This window comes from Capsicum annuum, chromosome 4 (genome assembly GCF_002878395.1).
Source record: "Capsicum annuum cultivar UCD-10X-F1 chromosome 4, UCD10Xv1.1, whole genome shotgun sequence".
In the NCBI taxonomy this organism is placed as follows: Eukaryota; Viridiplantae; Streptophyta; class Magnoliopsida; order Solanales; family Solanaceae; genus Capsicum; species Capsicum annuum.
This window is the reverse complement of record NC_061114.1, coordinates 228,484,656-228,502,911: the sequence shown is the minus strand read 5'-3', so window position 1 is coordinate 228,502,911 and position 18,256 is coordinate 228,484,656. Positions and strand designations below refer to the sequence as shown.

Below are 18,256 nucleotides of genomic sequence, written 5' to 3'. Positions count from 1 at the left end.
CAATTACCCAACCCATTCTCATGATGTAGACAATGTATAGTAAACAAGGATAAGACTTAAGGTGAAAAGGCTTTTAATGATTATCTAAATTTGGCAGATTTGACGAAATAGTTTAATCTACAGGATTGAATATTTAGAAATCACCTATGTGTGGGCGAAATGGAGGCCGCTTCAAAGAGAATGTTAGAAAGGTCTATTCTCTAAGCTCTCATGAAAACCGGGACGTGTTCATGGCTGAAAAAAATAAAATCGTAAGAACCATAAACGGTAAAAGGCTAGTTGTGTGACATGTGTTGTCTAGGTGTACATTAAAACTCGACGGTTCAAAGATATCAAATCTACCGATTGACCGAGTGCATCTGATGCATGTTCACTACGGAAAGCTCAAAGGAAAACCCACTTATCCAGATGCAATCAGTCTTTGCTTGATGATCACAAACTTGTCCATAAAAGTTTTACCAAAATAATAGCCATTCCCCATTCATGTGGGGGATTGATGGGTTCATAGTAATGAAAGGGTGTGAATTAAAACATCCAGGAACGCGTGAACATTGACTGTTTCGCGTGAACAGTGCACTGCTTCACGAACTGACACGTGAACAATGACTGTTTCGCGTGAACAGTAGCACTATTACGTGAACAGTAGCACTGTTTCGTGTGAACAGTGCACTGCTTCATGAACTGCTGCAACACTGTTTCGAACTGATGCAATGTTTCACGAAATGGTGTACTGTTTCAGCAAATTACTACAATGGTTTAAGTAAACAGACATGTATTTTCAGGAAAAGACACATACCTCTAAATTGAACCAATGCCACCTTTCAAAGGGGCATCTTGTGGCTATAAATAACCTGGTTTTCATCCACAGGTAAGAAAAAGAAAGTACTGAAAATTTTTTCAGAATTACAAGCTTCTTCTTCTTCTTAAAAATACTCTAAGTGTGATCATTCAAATCGTGAGTGTGTTCGAAGAATCCGCCTATTTGATGTATCGCGATAGTCGGATTGAAGGCCATTTTATCATGGGAGGAAGATTCCATAAACTCGGGTACAGTAAGGGGAATTATTCCTTAAGGAAAGTCCGTGAATTCGAACGACTTGGCCTTAACAATTTCTTTTTCATCTATATTTCTGAAATATAAAATACACCTCTTGTAAAGATCATTTTGATCTTGTGTTGAGGGTATTTGTTCAACTTCATTGTGTTCGTGTTCATACTTGAACTCGAGTTGAAGTTGTTATTCTATTATACAGATTCTACGTACCCATATTGTGGAAGATAACATATCCAAGCTTCTAGTAGCTAGTGTCAATTAAGATCCAACAGTGAGAAATGGTTGGGCACTTATTATGAATACATAGCCATTAGAAAGTTTTGATTCTAGTTAAAGGAAGGGGGCTTGGGAGTTGGCAGAGAGATCCATAGCAAGAAATGTTACTTTATTAACTCAAATTTGTGTGCATATATATATATATATATATACTTCCTCCGCTACGTTTTAGTTGGCTTTAATGGACTTGACACACCTATTAAAAAAATATTAATTAAGGATTTATATATCAAATTAGCCTTATTAATTATGCTTTGAAAATATAAATTTAAATAAATATATTTTGTTTTGTCATTTAATATTAAGGATAGTATTGGAAGAACATAATAAAATTCTCTTGATTTCATCAAAGTACAACTAAATTAAAAAAAATATTTTTAGAAAGAGACCAACTAAACAAAATGGAGGAAGCATATATATATATATATATATATATATATATATCTTGTCCGAATTTATAATAATAATACTAGTGTCGCAGATGATCAAATGATGTATTTATATCAAGTCATTGATTAAGTATCTTATACTTAAATTTGTTACTTCACATCCTTCTATAATTTGTCAATGTTTTATTTATTGTAAATTGTAATAAATATTTAGAGAATAATGCGCAATTCTTATACATCATTCCTTTCTTTCGGTCGGAAAAAGACATATATACCACCATGAATGTACTTATGATCAAATACTCCAACCAGTCTTCAAATAATGTATATTTTACCTTTGAAAAGATAAATTACATAAATATATTCCAAACTAATTAATAAATTTACTCTTAAAAAAAAAAAAAAATGTGACAATTATTTTGAGATCGAAATGTGATAATTATTTTGAGATCAACAAGAGAGTATTTGTCGTACAGTATTCAAGAATTAGACATCGATAAAATGAAACGCTAATTATTGGGATTAGGAAAAATAGACATTAAATGCTGAATATATTTGAAACAAACCACATCAAAATACTTCAAACTCTAAAATTAATTTTAGATATAAAGGAATTAATGTATGCACACACTCACCCTTTCCTAGTCCTTGTGAAATTATACCACATCCATTATTGTTGAGGAATCGTTAGATTGAGGATTTGGTGTCAGATATATCTGCATTGATTCATGACATCAAAAAATACGTCTCATAAATCTAGATAACCATGAAAATTCAAACTGACTAACTATAAATATGAGGAAAGAAAATACAGAAGCACGCAAACAGCACATAGATAGCAAGAAAACGAAATCGTCCTTTAAAGGAATCTTCGACCACAAAAAAGAGAGGTCATCAACAAGACAATCCCTTCTATTGCAAACAAGAAGGCACTGAGCAGAAGAAAATCAGGACCAATAACAGCATCATCATTATTGTCACTTGGATTGAAAACACATGGAATTGCAACCTCGTCTTCCATGAGAATACCAACTCTTATAACCGAGTCGAAAGTCGAATTAAGAATTTGAATTTTATGAGTTGATGAATGTTAATATTTTAAAATGGTGACATCCGGATATATACATATATTGTTAGGGTTTGTCTAATTTCTTATTTTATTTGGACTCTATACAAGTATTTTAATTCATAAAGGTTTTTTAATGAAAGGACACAATATAATCTACAAGGACACAATATACTAAATTAACTTCACGATCACTTATGATTTGCGATTTGCGACAAGGAAATTAAATTCACGATAGCAAATTTCTGGTCCAAAACTAGTTCATCTAAGTGATTAAAAAAATATATTGCTTACGTACTAGTTTGTGATCAGGTTGAAAGTAGGCAAAAAGAAAGTTATAGACATATTTGAACAAACAAATGTACGTTTAGCTTAAAAGACAAATTGCTCATATATATATATATATATATAAAACTCGTGAACAAAGTATTCCGCTTTAGCAAAGTTCCGGAGAAAATGAGCTGAGTATCCTAACCAGCTAGACTACAATGGATTTGCCTATACCACTTGCAACATTATACTTATAGTAAGGACTATCTACAAATCAAAAAGGTCAAATTTCTTCACTTTCGCTTGGAGCGGCTCACTCCCTTGTCACTTAAAAAAGGGTGAAGTCGCCGAAGCAAGTCAACAGTCCAAAGAGTCATCTTTGAAGGCTACTATGCATCCCTATTCATAATAGAGTGTAAGATAGGTTTAGGTATAGCAGAACTTGACCCTACAACCATTAGGTTAAACGCCCAATGCTTTACCAATTGAGCTATACACCCAAAAAAAAAGATGTAGTATCTAAATTTATCATACAAAAATTTGATTTTTCAATTTCGATCAAGTCACCAATTAATATGGCTTCTCTTGGACTAGTAATGTTTATTTTATCTTGTGCAATATTCCAAGCCTTTCTAGTTTCCAGTACCAATTATGGTGGTCTTTTACCAGAGTTGTACCAATTCTCAAGTCCTCAAGCAACTGAAATTGTAATCTCTGTTTTGGAAGAGGCAATTGCTAAAGATCCAAGAATGGCTGCTTCTTTGCTAAGACTTCACTTCCATGACTGCATTGTCCAGGTATAAAACTTTTAGACACATTTTTGTATACTCCATTGTATTTTGGAGTCATTCATATCCTTATCGTTAGCAATTCGTCTCATATTTTCTCCTAATGCTAATCACTAGTAAAAAATGTGAATTTCAGACACCCTGAAAAATATTAGATTTTATCATATTTCTAACAAGCCAATTTCTCACGAATTCCATGAAAAGTCACTTTTTTTTACCAGTGTAATGGAGCTCCAATTTGAAGTATACAAAGTAATTTTAAACCTTAGTCAAAAAATAGGGGTAAATTTTGACCTTTTTTCATTAAAAAAAAGTATTTTGACACGTAAAATTCAGTCAGTCCACACTAAACCTCCATTATGGTTAAAGACAAATACATGATCAGTTGTAAATGATTAGGTTATAAATAAGGGCAAACAACATAAATCTCGATAGTTGTAAGTTTAATTATAATCTTTTTTTGATATTTTGCATAATTACTGAAAATCTCGATTTTCGGTCGGTCGAGATACATAATTAGCTCCCGATATATTTTTTTCAATTTTGCATCTGTTGAGATATATAATTAGCTCCCAATACATCCAACGAAGATACAAAATTAGTTGGAATTTTTATAATTACTGTATAAGGATGAGACTTATGTAAATATGGTAAGTTAAGGTATATATTTATATTATTTTTCCTATAAATAATTCCAAAACATATATAATGAATGGTAAATTGAGATGTTTAAGATGAGTAAATTTGGACCTTTTTCCCTCAATAAATTCAATAATTTCATATATTTTTTCTTGCGTTATAGGGATGTGATGTATCCATATTATTGGATAAGAGTAGTGCATTCAAAAGTGAAAAGGAAGCAGGACCAAACAAGAATTCGCTAAGGGGATTTGAGGTAATTGATGAGATTAAAGCTAAATTAGAACAAGTTTGTCCTCACACTGTCTCTTGTGCTGACATTCTAGCACTTGCTGCTCGAGACTCTGTCGTCCTAGTAAGCATCTAAACTTCAAATTTGCTTTCTCATTTCATCTCAAAATAGATGCATGACCTACTGGGAACAATCTATGTTCATGCACCTTATCAATGTGGTACCCGATCCGCCATATACATATCCATACCGGCGTGGTACCCGATCCATCATATACATATCAGTACCGGCGTGGTACCCGATCCAACATATACATATCCGTACCAGCATGGTACCTGATCCAATATATACATATTTGTACCGGCGTGGTACCCAATCCATCATATACATATCTGTACCGGTGTGGTTCCCGGTCCAATATATACATATCCGTACAGGTGTGGTACCCGATCCAACATATACATATCCGTACCGGCGTGGTACCCGATCCAACATATACCTATCATTATCGACCAACCCACATTCTATACTCAATCATTCTATCAAAACTTTTTAAAATACAAAGATGCAAAGCCAACTATTTACACACGAATCACTTATTCTTCTTTCAACGGCCTAAGTATGAAACTTGAGTTTTACGAAAGCAAGATAAAGATGGTTAAAAGATTCACCTTGATGAAGACCAACATCCAAAAACACCTATTTTTCACTATCAAAGCTCCAGAGTCCCGAATTCAATTCTGAAAAGTGCTATGAGATTCTACATGAATCTACTATTCGAATTTCAACACTAAGCAAATCACACCTAATCCACCCAAAACACAAGCTCTCTTTGAGACACCTGACTCAGTTTCTAGCCAAGACTATCCTAATTTCTAACGGGGAGGTAAGTCTAGGCCAATTCTTTGCAGCTTTTGTCTTTTGGGGATCAACTCTAATGCCTTCGGCAGAAACAATATGACCAAGAAAAGCAACTGACCTTAGCCAAAAATCACACTTGCTAAATTTGGCGAATAATTGATGGTTTCTAAGAGTTTGCAAGACAATTCTAAGATGGTTGGCATGATCATCTTCACTTTGGGAATACACAAGAATATCGTCTATGAATACAATGACAAACATATCAAGGTCCTTCTTGAACATTCAATTCATAAGGTCCATGAAGGCTGTTGGAGCATTGGTTAACCCAAAATACATGACTAGAAACTCAAAGTAACCATAACGGGTTCGGAAGGCTGTCTTTGGAATATTACACTCTCTCACTTTAAGCTGATGATAGCCGGATCTAAGGTCTATCTTTGAGAAATAACTTGCACCTTGCAATTGATCAAACAAATCATCAATTCTAGGAAGAGGGTACTTATTCTTGACTGTGACTTAGTTAAGATGACGATAATCAATGCACATACGCAAAGAACCATCTTTCTTCCGCACGAATAGAATAGGTGCACCCCAAGGAGAGACACTGGGCCTTATGAAATCCTTATCTAAAAGATCTTTGAGTTGCTCTTTTAATTCCTTAAGCTCTGCGGGTGCTATACGGTTTGGAGGAATAGAAATAGGTTATGCATCAGGAAGAAGGTCAATCCCAAACTCTATCTCTCTATCGAGAGGTACCCCTGGGAGATTTTCCGGAAAAACATCAGGAAACTCATTAACTATGCTAACTGACAAAAGAGTTGAATTTTCAGACTTAGTGTCTTTAACTCAAACTAAATGATAGATGCAACATTTGAAAATAATCTTTCTGGCCCTAAGATAGGAAATAAAATGACTTTTGAGAGATACTGAACTCTCGAACCACTCGAAAATTGGTTTATCAAAAAACTGAAACTTGACTACACGGGTACGATAGTCTATAGATGCATAACAAGAGCAAAGCCAATCCATATCCAGAATAACATCAAAATCCACCATGTCTAACTGTATCAAGTCTGCAAGCATAACTCTATGAAAGACTGTAACAGGACACTTTTGTACACTTGCTTGGAAACAATTGACTCGCCTACGGGGGTAGAAACTAGAATGGGCTCGGAAATATTTTCAAAACTCACTTTAAAATTCACAGCAACCAATGGTGTCACATAAGAGAAACTTGACCCAGGGTCCAACAACACATAAACATCAAAGTGAAATACACGGAGCATACAAGTGACAACATCGGGAGAATCCTTCTGCTCCTGGCGGGATGATAGGGCATAAAATCTATTCTGGCGCTGTCACGCCTCAAAACCTATTGGGGCGGACTGGCACTCGTAATCGAGGAGGTCCAAGAGAACCAGCTGATAACCTTATACTTCTCATGCATATCTCTATGACAGCCCGAAATTCGGACAGCATCATGTCGCATATAAAAGGAAATAATCACCTGTATAAGCTCGAGTACACATATATATGTATATACAATACTTGGCCGTTGGAGCCATCACGTCTACTAACAAAACACCACCTTGACTGTACATTAGGTCTACAAAGCCTTTAAATAATACACAGAGTTTAACTAAGGTCGGGACACACCCCGCCATATAACTAACTTCTATACAATACCAAAAGTGACTGGATATGACACGGAAAGCCCCGAAGCAAACTGGATCTCACCAAAAGCAGCTGGATATCCTGGCTCCTACTTATGCGGTGTATGAGCTGAGGTACCTGTGCCTGCAGCATGAAATGCAGGTCCTCCGTGGGGGACGTCAGTACGAAATATGTACTGAGTATGTAAAACTGTAGATAATCACATATGATATAGGAGCTCAATAGAAATCAGAAATAAGTGAATAAATCATAATAGAAGTGGACCACACTTACTAGAACTTGTGACAACCTGTGCATTGTATTTATTCAATCACTTTACCTTCGTTCTTATCATCTTTGTAATCATTACTGTACTGTACTATGACCATTAGGCTGCCTCCAGTACATATCAACTGGGATCGACCCATGATAGGATTATGCCCCTGGGATACCACCCATAAACACATAAATAGGGATCGACCCATGATAGGATTATGCCCCTGGGATACCACCCGATAAGAGAGAACTTCCATCATTTAGTTCAATTAATCTTTGAGATTGTTATTTTGGTTGCCACCGCATTTTTGATACTTTGAAACAATGATACATCAATAAGATACATATAAATATACCATCAATGCAATAACAATGAAGTAAGAACTCATTGGCACATCAATGAAGTGTTTTGGAGTCATCAATGCCATAACAATGAAGTAGGAACTTATTGGTATATCAATGAAACGTTTTGGAGTCATTAATAGTACATGGATCTTGTTTGAGTAACCGAATACCTTCTGACATTCATTAGTGCAATAAACATGTAAGATTTGGAAGACAAGTAAGTATTGAAATGTCTTGACATCTTGTAGGGTGGAAACAAGTTCATTGGTAACGTAGGACATCATACAAAACCATTATGGATCACATGTTACTGAATAACTTTGGAAACTTTCTTAATAGAACAATTGTTCACTTTCATGCCAAAGATATGGTATAGAGTATGCTTTACATACCTGACTGTCAACCTTCAACACTAGTCCCAAATGGACTTCTCGTCTTTTAGGATTGCTTATCTACAATGAACATATATAGCAATCTAGTATTAGCGACCAAACGTTACAATTCAATTATTTGAATTCACCAAACTAGTGGTTAAGTAGTAAGCCTTAATTACACCATAAAGGGTGTCACTTTAACCCTCTTATACTCCAATTACATTCACATGCCATGCATATTCATACAACATCCTCCAATATCAACTTTGAATTCATTTATCCTTCCAACCAATCCATTAAACCAAATTGAGCCATAGACATAAATAATCATCAATTCAATAGTATATCACCATATCCACCTTCCATAAATCAATTACCATATCCACCTTCCATAATTCAATACAACCAAACCATGCAAAATAGTCCCTAACCCTATTTTCATCACCTTTCAATAACAACCAATACATATAATCCTCTATCACACATATACATATGGAAGAGAACAAAGGCAAACAATATTCATACCTTAGAATTCACCTCTTGATTATGCAATCCTGTTTGCACAAATAATAGGTGCCGTTCGAAGCTCTCGAGATGACAAACGCAATTATCGGATTACTTTGGAATTTCTACGGTTGAATCAAAAGTAATTTAAAGGTCAAATTTGGCTAGGATTTGTTCTTTCTCAATGATTGATAATGAAAATGAGTTTTTGAACTCATATACATATATATATATACACATATTCCCGTCCATAATAAAATAGGGAATGACCAAAATGCCTTTAAAATTTAAATAATGCCAAATCTGTCCTTTGGTGGACTATTTTGATAAGCTAAAGTAGATCGGCCATAACTCTTTGCTCCGATATCGGATTTGGATGAAATTGGTATCGTTGGAAAGATAATTCAAAGGGATTTCATTTAATATAAAGTAGGCCACCCATTTCATCCTGTACAAGGAGTTATGGTCGTTTGAAGTTGACCCTAAAAATCTATTTTGAGAGGCTGAAGTAAAACGAGTATAACTCCTTAATCAGACGTTGTATTTGGATGAAACCAATTGCATTGGAAAGAAGACTCAAATATCTTTCTTTTTATAGGTCGCAGCTCTCCCAGTTCATTATATTAAGGGAGTTATGATCGTTCGAAGTTGACCCAAAAAATTGGCTGGCCTCAGTAGTTTGTGTACAGGAAATTTTCCTGCACATTACTATTCCCAAATATCCCGGCCACCATTTTATAGTTTCGAACGTGCTCGATTACATTCGAAACCTATCCGTTTTTGGAAATCTTTATATCGTTGGAAAGCTTATTCAATAACCTTCGCTTGGAACCATTGACGGGCAAATTCCGATATGAATACGCCAATACACGTTCTTGAATACGGGGTGTTACAGGCGCTGACCGCCATTAGTGCTGGATGAAGCACCCTGAGTAGGGGTTGCACGGGCCACGAGAGATGGAGCACTAGTAATCTGAGTCTGAGGGCGAACATCACGGTTCCCCTGCCTGTCATGTGGGCAATCTCAAATTTTATGGCCCATCTTTCCACAACTAAAACAACCTCTCTGTTCAGCCCAACACTCACCCGGATGAACCCTGCCACACTTAGTACACGGAGGATAGTTAGGCCTATTACTCACTGTGTTCTGGGACCTAGACGTCAAATGCCTAAACCCTTGCTCCTGCCTACCTCTAGGCGCAGGAGCACTAGCAGATGAAGGTGCTGGCATGAATGAACGATTCTAAAACTGGGGGTGATTCCCTCCATGTGATCTGGCCTATCCATACTTCTATTTCTCGGATCTAGCCCTCTTGTTCCCTCTCGTTCTCTCCCTCTCCCTCAACTTATCTAACTCGATCTGCTGGCCATGCAACATCAGTTTAGGAAGATCCATCTCACTATCAACATGGTTGTCCTGCACTCTTTCGCTACTTAACCAGATACTCCAGTCATGAACTTAGTCATACTGGACTTAGTGCCAGTAATCAGACAAGGAGCATACTTGTCTAGCTGGTTAAACTTCAGAAAATACTCCTTGAAAGTTATGGGGCTCTTCTCAAGTTCATAAACTCCTCAATCTTTGCTTCCCTCATTTCCAGTAGAAAGAACTAATCCAGGAATGCCTCCTAAAACACCTACCAAGTCATAGCAGCAACACCCTCACCTCTACCCTTCTTCCAGGCAATCACCCAGTCATATGCAATATCTTTCAACCTGTATGAAGCCATATCAACACTTTCCTCTTCGGACATATGCATCATCTGCGTGATCTTTCTTATATCCTCAAGATATAACAGAGAGTCCTCACTTGCCTTAGACCCATAGAACTCTGGCAGATTCATTTGCATGAAATCGTAAATCCTAGCAGCAGCTAAATCACCTCCATGTTGAGGTGGAATTGGGGCCTGGTTGGCCTGAACATTTGCAGTGACAGCTTGGGCTAGCGCCTGGAAGGCTTCCCGAAATTCATCATGGGACATATTTTAATTCACAAGGTCTGCGGGTTGAGGTGCCCGGTTATTGATTCTCCACACATAAGCTCTGTGAGGAGGCATTATCTGTCATAAAAGAGCATGAGTTAATAGCAGAGAGAGAAAACTGTAAGCATGAAGGATTATGAAAGAAAGAGATTACTTTTTCCTAAAACGTCCCGTAGCCTTATGCTCATAGATATGGCGCGCTACACACCGATGATCAATACTCTACGTAACACGGCTTATCAGACTCCCTGGGACTCTTTAAACCTTAGGCTCTGATGCCAAGTCTGTAACGCCCTGAAAATGGGTCCTGAGGCATCACACGGTGCTTAAGGCTAAGAGTAGCTCCAGGCTAACCCTTTGAGCCTACTACTGCACTTAGTACTCATTTTAAAAATTTAAATCAGATAATAAGATTAAATCTCATCCAAGTCACACTGTGAATATCATGTTCAAATCACAAAATACTAAAAAAAAGTCTGACAACACAACTGACAGCCTCGTCTGACAGAGCCTCTACAACTCAAGAATAAGGAGCCATTCGGACAGATCCCCAACTGACTCACACTTACAACTTTTGATAATACTAAATATTAGGAAGTTGGGTCCTCGAACGGTGAGGATTCGCCACTGCAGGAATATAGGCAAAGGCACTCGGAATCACTGATGCTGCTGGGACTGAGCACCTGAACCTATATTATGAAACAATGTAGCACATAGACGTATATGTGGGGGGAATGTACTGAGTATATGAGGGTGTATGCATTTAAGTAGGCAATATTATTAATCTTTATAGAAATCATGTATGCTGACAATAATCTCACAAAGCTTGAATAAAATCTAAAATATAAACGTCATAAATCATGAATAATGATACATGTATCGTAAATTTCGTGAGTCATTATACTTAACTCGAAAATCTGAATTTTCTCCTTTTTATTCTCAAAACTCATAAGCTACAGAAATCTTTAACCAATACTTTTAAAATTCATACTTCTTTATCGAGGAGGATAGAACTTCTTGGAAACTAAAGGACTCAAATCTTTATAAACTTAAGACTTGGAATTGGGAAGCTTTGGACTTTTATGGATTTGGGAGTTTCTTACAACCGACATAAACCATGTGAGTTTACATAGAGTCCAACGTCTTACCCAAACTGGGGAGAGCTGTTCTACCCTTGCCATCGGAATAGAACCTTAACTTTAATTTTAGTGATCACTATCTCAGCCTTGGGCTCACACATCTCAATCCTATGGTGGCACATAGTTCTGGGGTATGAAACCTCGGAATCAAACCCAACTCGGTGCTAAATATTATTCTCATACTCAAGCTCAGAATTCTTTAGGAAATCCACCTTAAAATAACTCAAGGGTATATAATAAAGACCAAATTATGCTTCTCATTTCTTTCAATCATGAAAAGTGTGGATTCCTACTGAACTCAATATCAAAACTTCAATCTTGATTCAAATATTGGTAAGAAATTTTGTTAAAGGAAAACTCAATATCATAACATCATCAAAACTCAACTTCAATTTTTGATATAAATATAATAGTTCAATCTTCCAAGAATATAGTCTCAAAATTTAATACTTGTCACATATCAACTCAAAATAATAATTCATACTCAAAATCATTCTTGAAATTTATTCAACAATATTAAAGGAAGCGTACAAATCACAATATAAACTTTTAGATCAAGGCAAAATAAGTAGTAATATCATGAAATCAACAACTTGAATAACTCATAAGTTCATAATCTTCAAACAAGATAATTTGAATATAGCTTCACTTATAAATCATAAATACTTAAATAAAATTGACTTTTGGGCACAAGAACGGAAGGATTATTCTTGTTCAAACCCCACATACCTCAAATTTGTGACTTTGGATAAACTTGCGATTCCGGAACTCTACTCGTAAAAATAATAGGTGCTCCTTGAAGATCTCGTTCCGAGGATTATGATTTTTGAATTATTTTTTAAATTTAACAGATAAATTTTGGTGGATCTAAATTTTTGGGTTGGAAGCAGTTTGTTGGTTTCTGGAGAGAAAACTGATAAATGGTACTATACTGGCCAATTGAATCTTAAATCTCGTCTTAAAAAAGAAGAAGATTGAAAATTATTGGGACCACAGGAGTGCCAGGGCGTCGCCCAGCCAAGAGCATCGTTGTACCCCAGGCGACGCCTTGGCTAGAGCGGTGGGCAAAGCAGGGCGGCGCCCGCCTTATAGAGGTAGAGTACCTGGGCGTCGCCCCCTTATCGCGGAGACTCACTGGTTCGAAATTCAAACATGCCCTAAACGAGGTTCAAAAATTCCGAAACTCACCCAAGATGTAATATTGACTTGCCCCATCGTAACGCAACTTGAAAATTGGAAAACGAATGTCGAAAAGGTCACGAAATAATTTATCGAAGTTAAGGGATCAAAAATAAACTAAGTGTTGGAACACTTAGCCAAAAATTCTAAGTGTAAGGCTTCTATTAATTCACTCGGAAGGCTTTAACGACGAAGGAACTTCACGGGGTCTTACATTTATCCACCTCAACTCCACATGCTTTATCCCATCAATTCTAAATTACAAAAATATAAAATAACACAATCTTCTACTCATTAAACCTAACCTACCTGGACGTCAAACTTTTGAATGAAGCAAGCCGTAATAAGAATTTTATTTCTTTTCCTTCATGCCTTGGATTAATCAACCATCTAAAAATCAAGCAACAATAAGAGTAATTAAATAATTAGTCTTTAAACAAATATCTTGAGGATTCAAACTCACTAGTTCTATCCTTACTTCAAGGTCTATATCATTTCCTAATGTCAGTAAGCCATTAATTAGCTCTTTCAAGATTAACCCATCTCCATTAATGGGATTTTTATGCTAAAGATCTTATCTTTACGGAATTCAAGGTTCCTGACCATCAAAATTCATAATCTAGTTTATGAAATTCATGTTAGGAATCTTCAATTTATAGTTTAGAATCGGCTCTAGATCATATTAAAACACCCATGAGTACTCCCCAAAAAAATTCCACCATTAAAGGTCTTTCTAAGGATTCTAAGATGTTAAAATATTAAAAGACATAAGAAAATAATGGAAAAACTTACCTCAACGAAAAAATTTCACCTTAAACTTTGGAAAATCACCTCTATAGCATAGGAGAATGAAATTTGGGGGTTTTAGACCAAAAATATGGCTGAAGCTGATTTAAATATTATCAGAATTTTTGCTACAGCAAAATCCCATTTCAGCTTGGACAGTGCTCAGTAAAACAGTCATAACTTTTTACTTCGAATTCATATTAAGGAACGGTTTATTGCGCTGGAAAGAGGACTCAGATATATTTAATTTGATGGGTGTTGGGTTTCATAACACCTTATATTCTAAGAGATATGATCATTTGAATTTGGATCTAATAGAAATCCATATCAAAACTGTATCAGAAAGCAAGTTTTATGCTTAACTTTGTGTTAGGGATATTGTACGGCCTTAATTCATACCTATAGAAATTTCAAACTAAAGTATTGATATTATCACACTTATTAATAATTAAATTCATCGAGCTTGAGTCTATCTAGACACATTCGACGGCTAAAATCTTCACCTGAAAGTTTGAGGTGACCTAATAAATAAAATTTTGGCTATTTTGGACACAAGTTAATATTGAGGAATGAAAATTAAAAATTTTCATGAATTCATTATGAATAATTTAATAATGACGAAATGAATCGTTACAATCAGATACTAATTTACCATCTGTTCATCCCCGAACGGACATTCAATGGAGAAAAGTACGAGGGCTTATACTGTACCCTATTCACTCACTCGATATCCTTTTTAAGATATACAGAGTCATTCTTATTTTTATCTAATAATATTTTTATTACGAGCTTTACTTAACTCGTAAATACCTGAAGAATGGTTCTGTCATGACCCGAGCCGAGCCCTGGCCGCGACGGGCATTCTAAACCATCAAGGATCGAGAGACCCCTATAACTCCTCAAACCACTAGTGATATTGTCCGCTCTGGGCCCAGGCCTGCACGGCTTTAAAACACGTCACTAAAGAGTTAGGCTTGCTTACTTATATACCCAACATCCCTCCTGTGTTTTACCGATGTGAAACTTCATATTCTAAGTAGGGGTGTTACAGGTTCCCACACCACTAATACATAAACAAGGTCAAACAAAATAAATCGATTACAGGTCTTTAAAAGTCTCATCACCAATATCACATTCCAAACAAGTTTTCGAATCGATCAAATTTTGTAGGTATCAACAACCTCTACTAATTTTTGTCACTTTTAGTTAAAACTCATAATTTTGTCAAGCATTAAGAATCTGTGCACATAAGGACCTCAAAAATAATGTCACTTAGCTAGTCCTCACAAGGAACCTATTATAATTTCAATGATAGAAATGCACAAAAATTCTAAATATAGTCTCACTGATCGGTCCACACAAGGATCCCCATGTAATATCAAATAATTGAACCACACAAGGATCCCCATATAATATCAAATAATTGAACCACAACGATCCATCTACAACGTCATTAACAAGAACCTCTCATTACAGAAAACACATATCACCTCAATCTTTTATTCATGTCACTTTTTCACCATCTTTTCTTGACATTATGTTCTCATATTATCCTCTCGATTCTCATACCATAAATTTCATCAGTATAATAGTACAAAAAATAAGTAAGCACCATAGAACTACTAGTTTAGAATAACAAGAAATCAAATAATCCCATCACAATTATCAACAAAAACAACTTTGTCAATTTTCATCATTTAAATTCAAACCAAAATAATTCACAATAATGACAAAAATCTAGCAAAAAAAGTTTAGCCAAATATCAAACACAAGAAATTAATAAGTTCACAACTTTCACAAGTCTTTACCTATTAACAATAACTTTTAGACCTTATTAATAGATATCAATTGAAATCTCCTAGATTTTTATTCAAAATTACTAAGATACCAATTGGAATCAACTACATTCCAATTAAGCTCTGTTAAGATACCAATTAAAAATGTCTAGATACCAATTGAATTCAATCAAGATTAGGACGGCACGATGGAGAGAAGAAAGGAAAATGACTTCTACATGCCTCATAGCCTTTCAAAGATTGGGTGTGGGATCCTACACATCAATCTATAGAACTCTACTTGACATTGCTCTTCTACTTGTGGGACCAGTGAACCTAACGCTTTGATACCAACATTCACAACCCATACTAATGGATCAATATTTTTTTTGATAAAAATGTGAAAGATTACCATTAACAAACAATAAGGTATACAACCTAAAGAGCCTCCAGTGTTCTGGGAGAGAACAGTTAGAGATCAAGGAATCACCACATCTAAGTACACAACTATTGTATCAAAGTGCTACACTTCTGTGCTCTCTTTGAGCCTCTAAGCATCTCTATTCTCTCCCTCACTTCTTGTTGTATCTGCATAGTAATAAATTCTGCATTAGTATTCACTTGTTGAAATATCTTTCTATTTCTAGCCTGTCATATGTGGTAAATCAAGGCTCTGTATATTGAAACAACTTCTTTTTGAAATAATTTCATATTTTTATTTTGATCCATTGAAATGTTTCATAACACTCCTTGTTATCAAATTTGATTGCAAGCCATGCCTTTAAACGGTCCTTCATCTCTGTTGTCCATTTGCAATCCATAAAGAGATGTGTCTGTGTTTCGAGAATACTTTAACCATATAAACTACAGTTAGGATCATCTACATGTATTTTATCTTGATTAATCTTCCCCTAATTAGCAATCTTTCCTTACAGGCTAGCCGGGCAATGAATCTTTGTCTTGGCAACATGGCTGAGCTCCAGATTAGTTCAGCCTCCTTTAATCTTGGATGTAATCATTTGAGAGCTTGGGAACTACATGAGATTGAATATGACCCTGACCAAGTCAACATATATCTTTCATTTTGATACCACGTAACCATTTGTGCCTTGAAACTGTTTAATTTCCTCAAGTACCAGCTGGAATCAGCAGGGGGTGTGTGATCCCATATAATTGTTGTACCTCTCATATATATTTCATTCACCCATTTCACCCATAATACATCTACCTTCATAGCCACTTGCCATAGTAGTTTCCCTACTAAAGCAATATTCTAATTTTCACGTCCTTTTATATTTAGGCCTCCATATTTCTTTGGTACACACAAATTTTCCTAGGAAACCAGAGATATCTTTCTTTTTCCTTTGTATCACTCTATAGGAAATCTTTGCATACCCTGTCTATCTCCTTCACCACACTTTGAGGCAAAATGAAAACTGCACACCAAAAGTTGTAAATAAATAATAACACTGCCATCACTATCTGCAATCTGCCAGCATAGGATAAATACTTGCCATATGAATTTTATATTCTTGTGGTAATTTTATCCACTAACTATTGAAATTCTATCTTTGTCCATTTTTTGTATGCAAGTGGGAGCCCTAAATAACTAATAGGTAGAGTGTCCGAAGAGAAATCAGTAGTGGAAAAGTATTTGCTATTTCAGACCATCATCAACTCCTGCAATAAATATGTTTGATTTATCCAAATTTGCATGTAATCCTATCACTTGACTAAAGTTCTCCAAAGTCTCTTTTACTCTACACACTAATTTCATATCTCCTTTGCAAAAGATCATAAGATTATTTACAAAAACCAAGTGAGTTAACCTAGTCGATTTGCACACTGGGTGAAAATAAAAATCTGGTAGGTCACTCATTTTGCTCAATAGTCTTGATAGGTACTCCATTACCAAAATAAACAATAGGGGTGGTATGGGATTCCCCTATCTTAATCCTCTCTTTCCTTCAAAATAGCCATAGCCCTCTTCATTTATCTTTATAGAAAAAACTTGTTTTAGTCACACGAATCATTACCATATTGACAAAGGATTCTGGAAAGTCATATCCCCTTAAAGCTTCTTCAATAAATTTCTACTTGACCATGTCATAAGCCTTCCTCAAGTCTATTTTCATTAGGGATCGAGGTATTGTCTTTTTGTTATAGTGTCTCAACAAGTCATGACAGAGTAGCACATTGTGGATTAGTGATCTCCCTTCCACAAAGGCTGTTTGTGAGCTATTTACCAGACTAGAAAGTACTACTTTCAACCTCAAACAAAGCACCTTTGATATACACCTGTACAACACATTACAATATGAGATCGGTCTATATTGACTGGCCAATTCTGGTACTTTCACCTTTGGAATTAAAGATATCATAGTAGAGTTTATTTGTTTAAGCAATTTACCATTTTCCAAGAATTGAAGTATTTCTCTTGTGATATCCTCACCAATCAAACTCCAAGCTTCTCTAAAAATCCCGCTGCAATAGCCATCAGGTCCCAAAATTTTGTTGATTTCTATTTTGAACATGGCATATTTGACCTCTACCTCTGTATATGTCTTTATCAACTCCATCTATTGTGTCACGGTGATCTGAGGTCCATTCATCAAGATATTATCAACTTCTCTAACTCTATTTATTGCTTCCTTTCCTAGCATGCTTT

General features: G+C 35.6%; 1 protein-coding gene across 1 annotated transcript; it reads left to right on the top strand.

The window, feature by feature from the left end:
- The first annotated feature begins 3,630 nt into the window (after positions 1 to 3,630).
- LOC107868538 (peroxidase 9-like) lies at positions 3,631 to 4,849 on the top strand. Its single transcript, XM_016715234.1, has 2 exons — positions 3,631 to 3,852; positions 4,646 to 4,849. The coding sequence occupies exons 1-2, from the start codon at positions 3,631 to 3,633 to the stop codon at positions 4,847 to 4,849; spliced, it is 426 nt and encodes a 141-aa protein (XP_016570720.1).
- The last annotated feature ends 13,407 nt before the right edge of the window (positions 4,850 to 18,256 follow it).

Bases quoted from the DNA above. Each gene is read 5' to 3' on its own strand.
- LOC107868538 (XM_016715234.1), top strand. From the start codon at position 3,631: ATGGCTTCTCTTGGACTAGTAATGTTTATTTTATCTTGTGCAATATTC. The intron at 3,853-4,645 runs GTATAAAACTTT...CTTGCGTTATAG, and splicing joins TCCATGACTGCATTGTCCAG to GGATGTGATGTATCCATATT.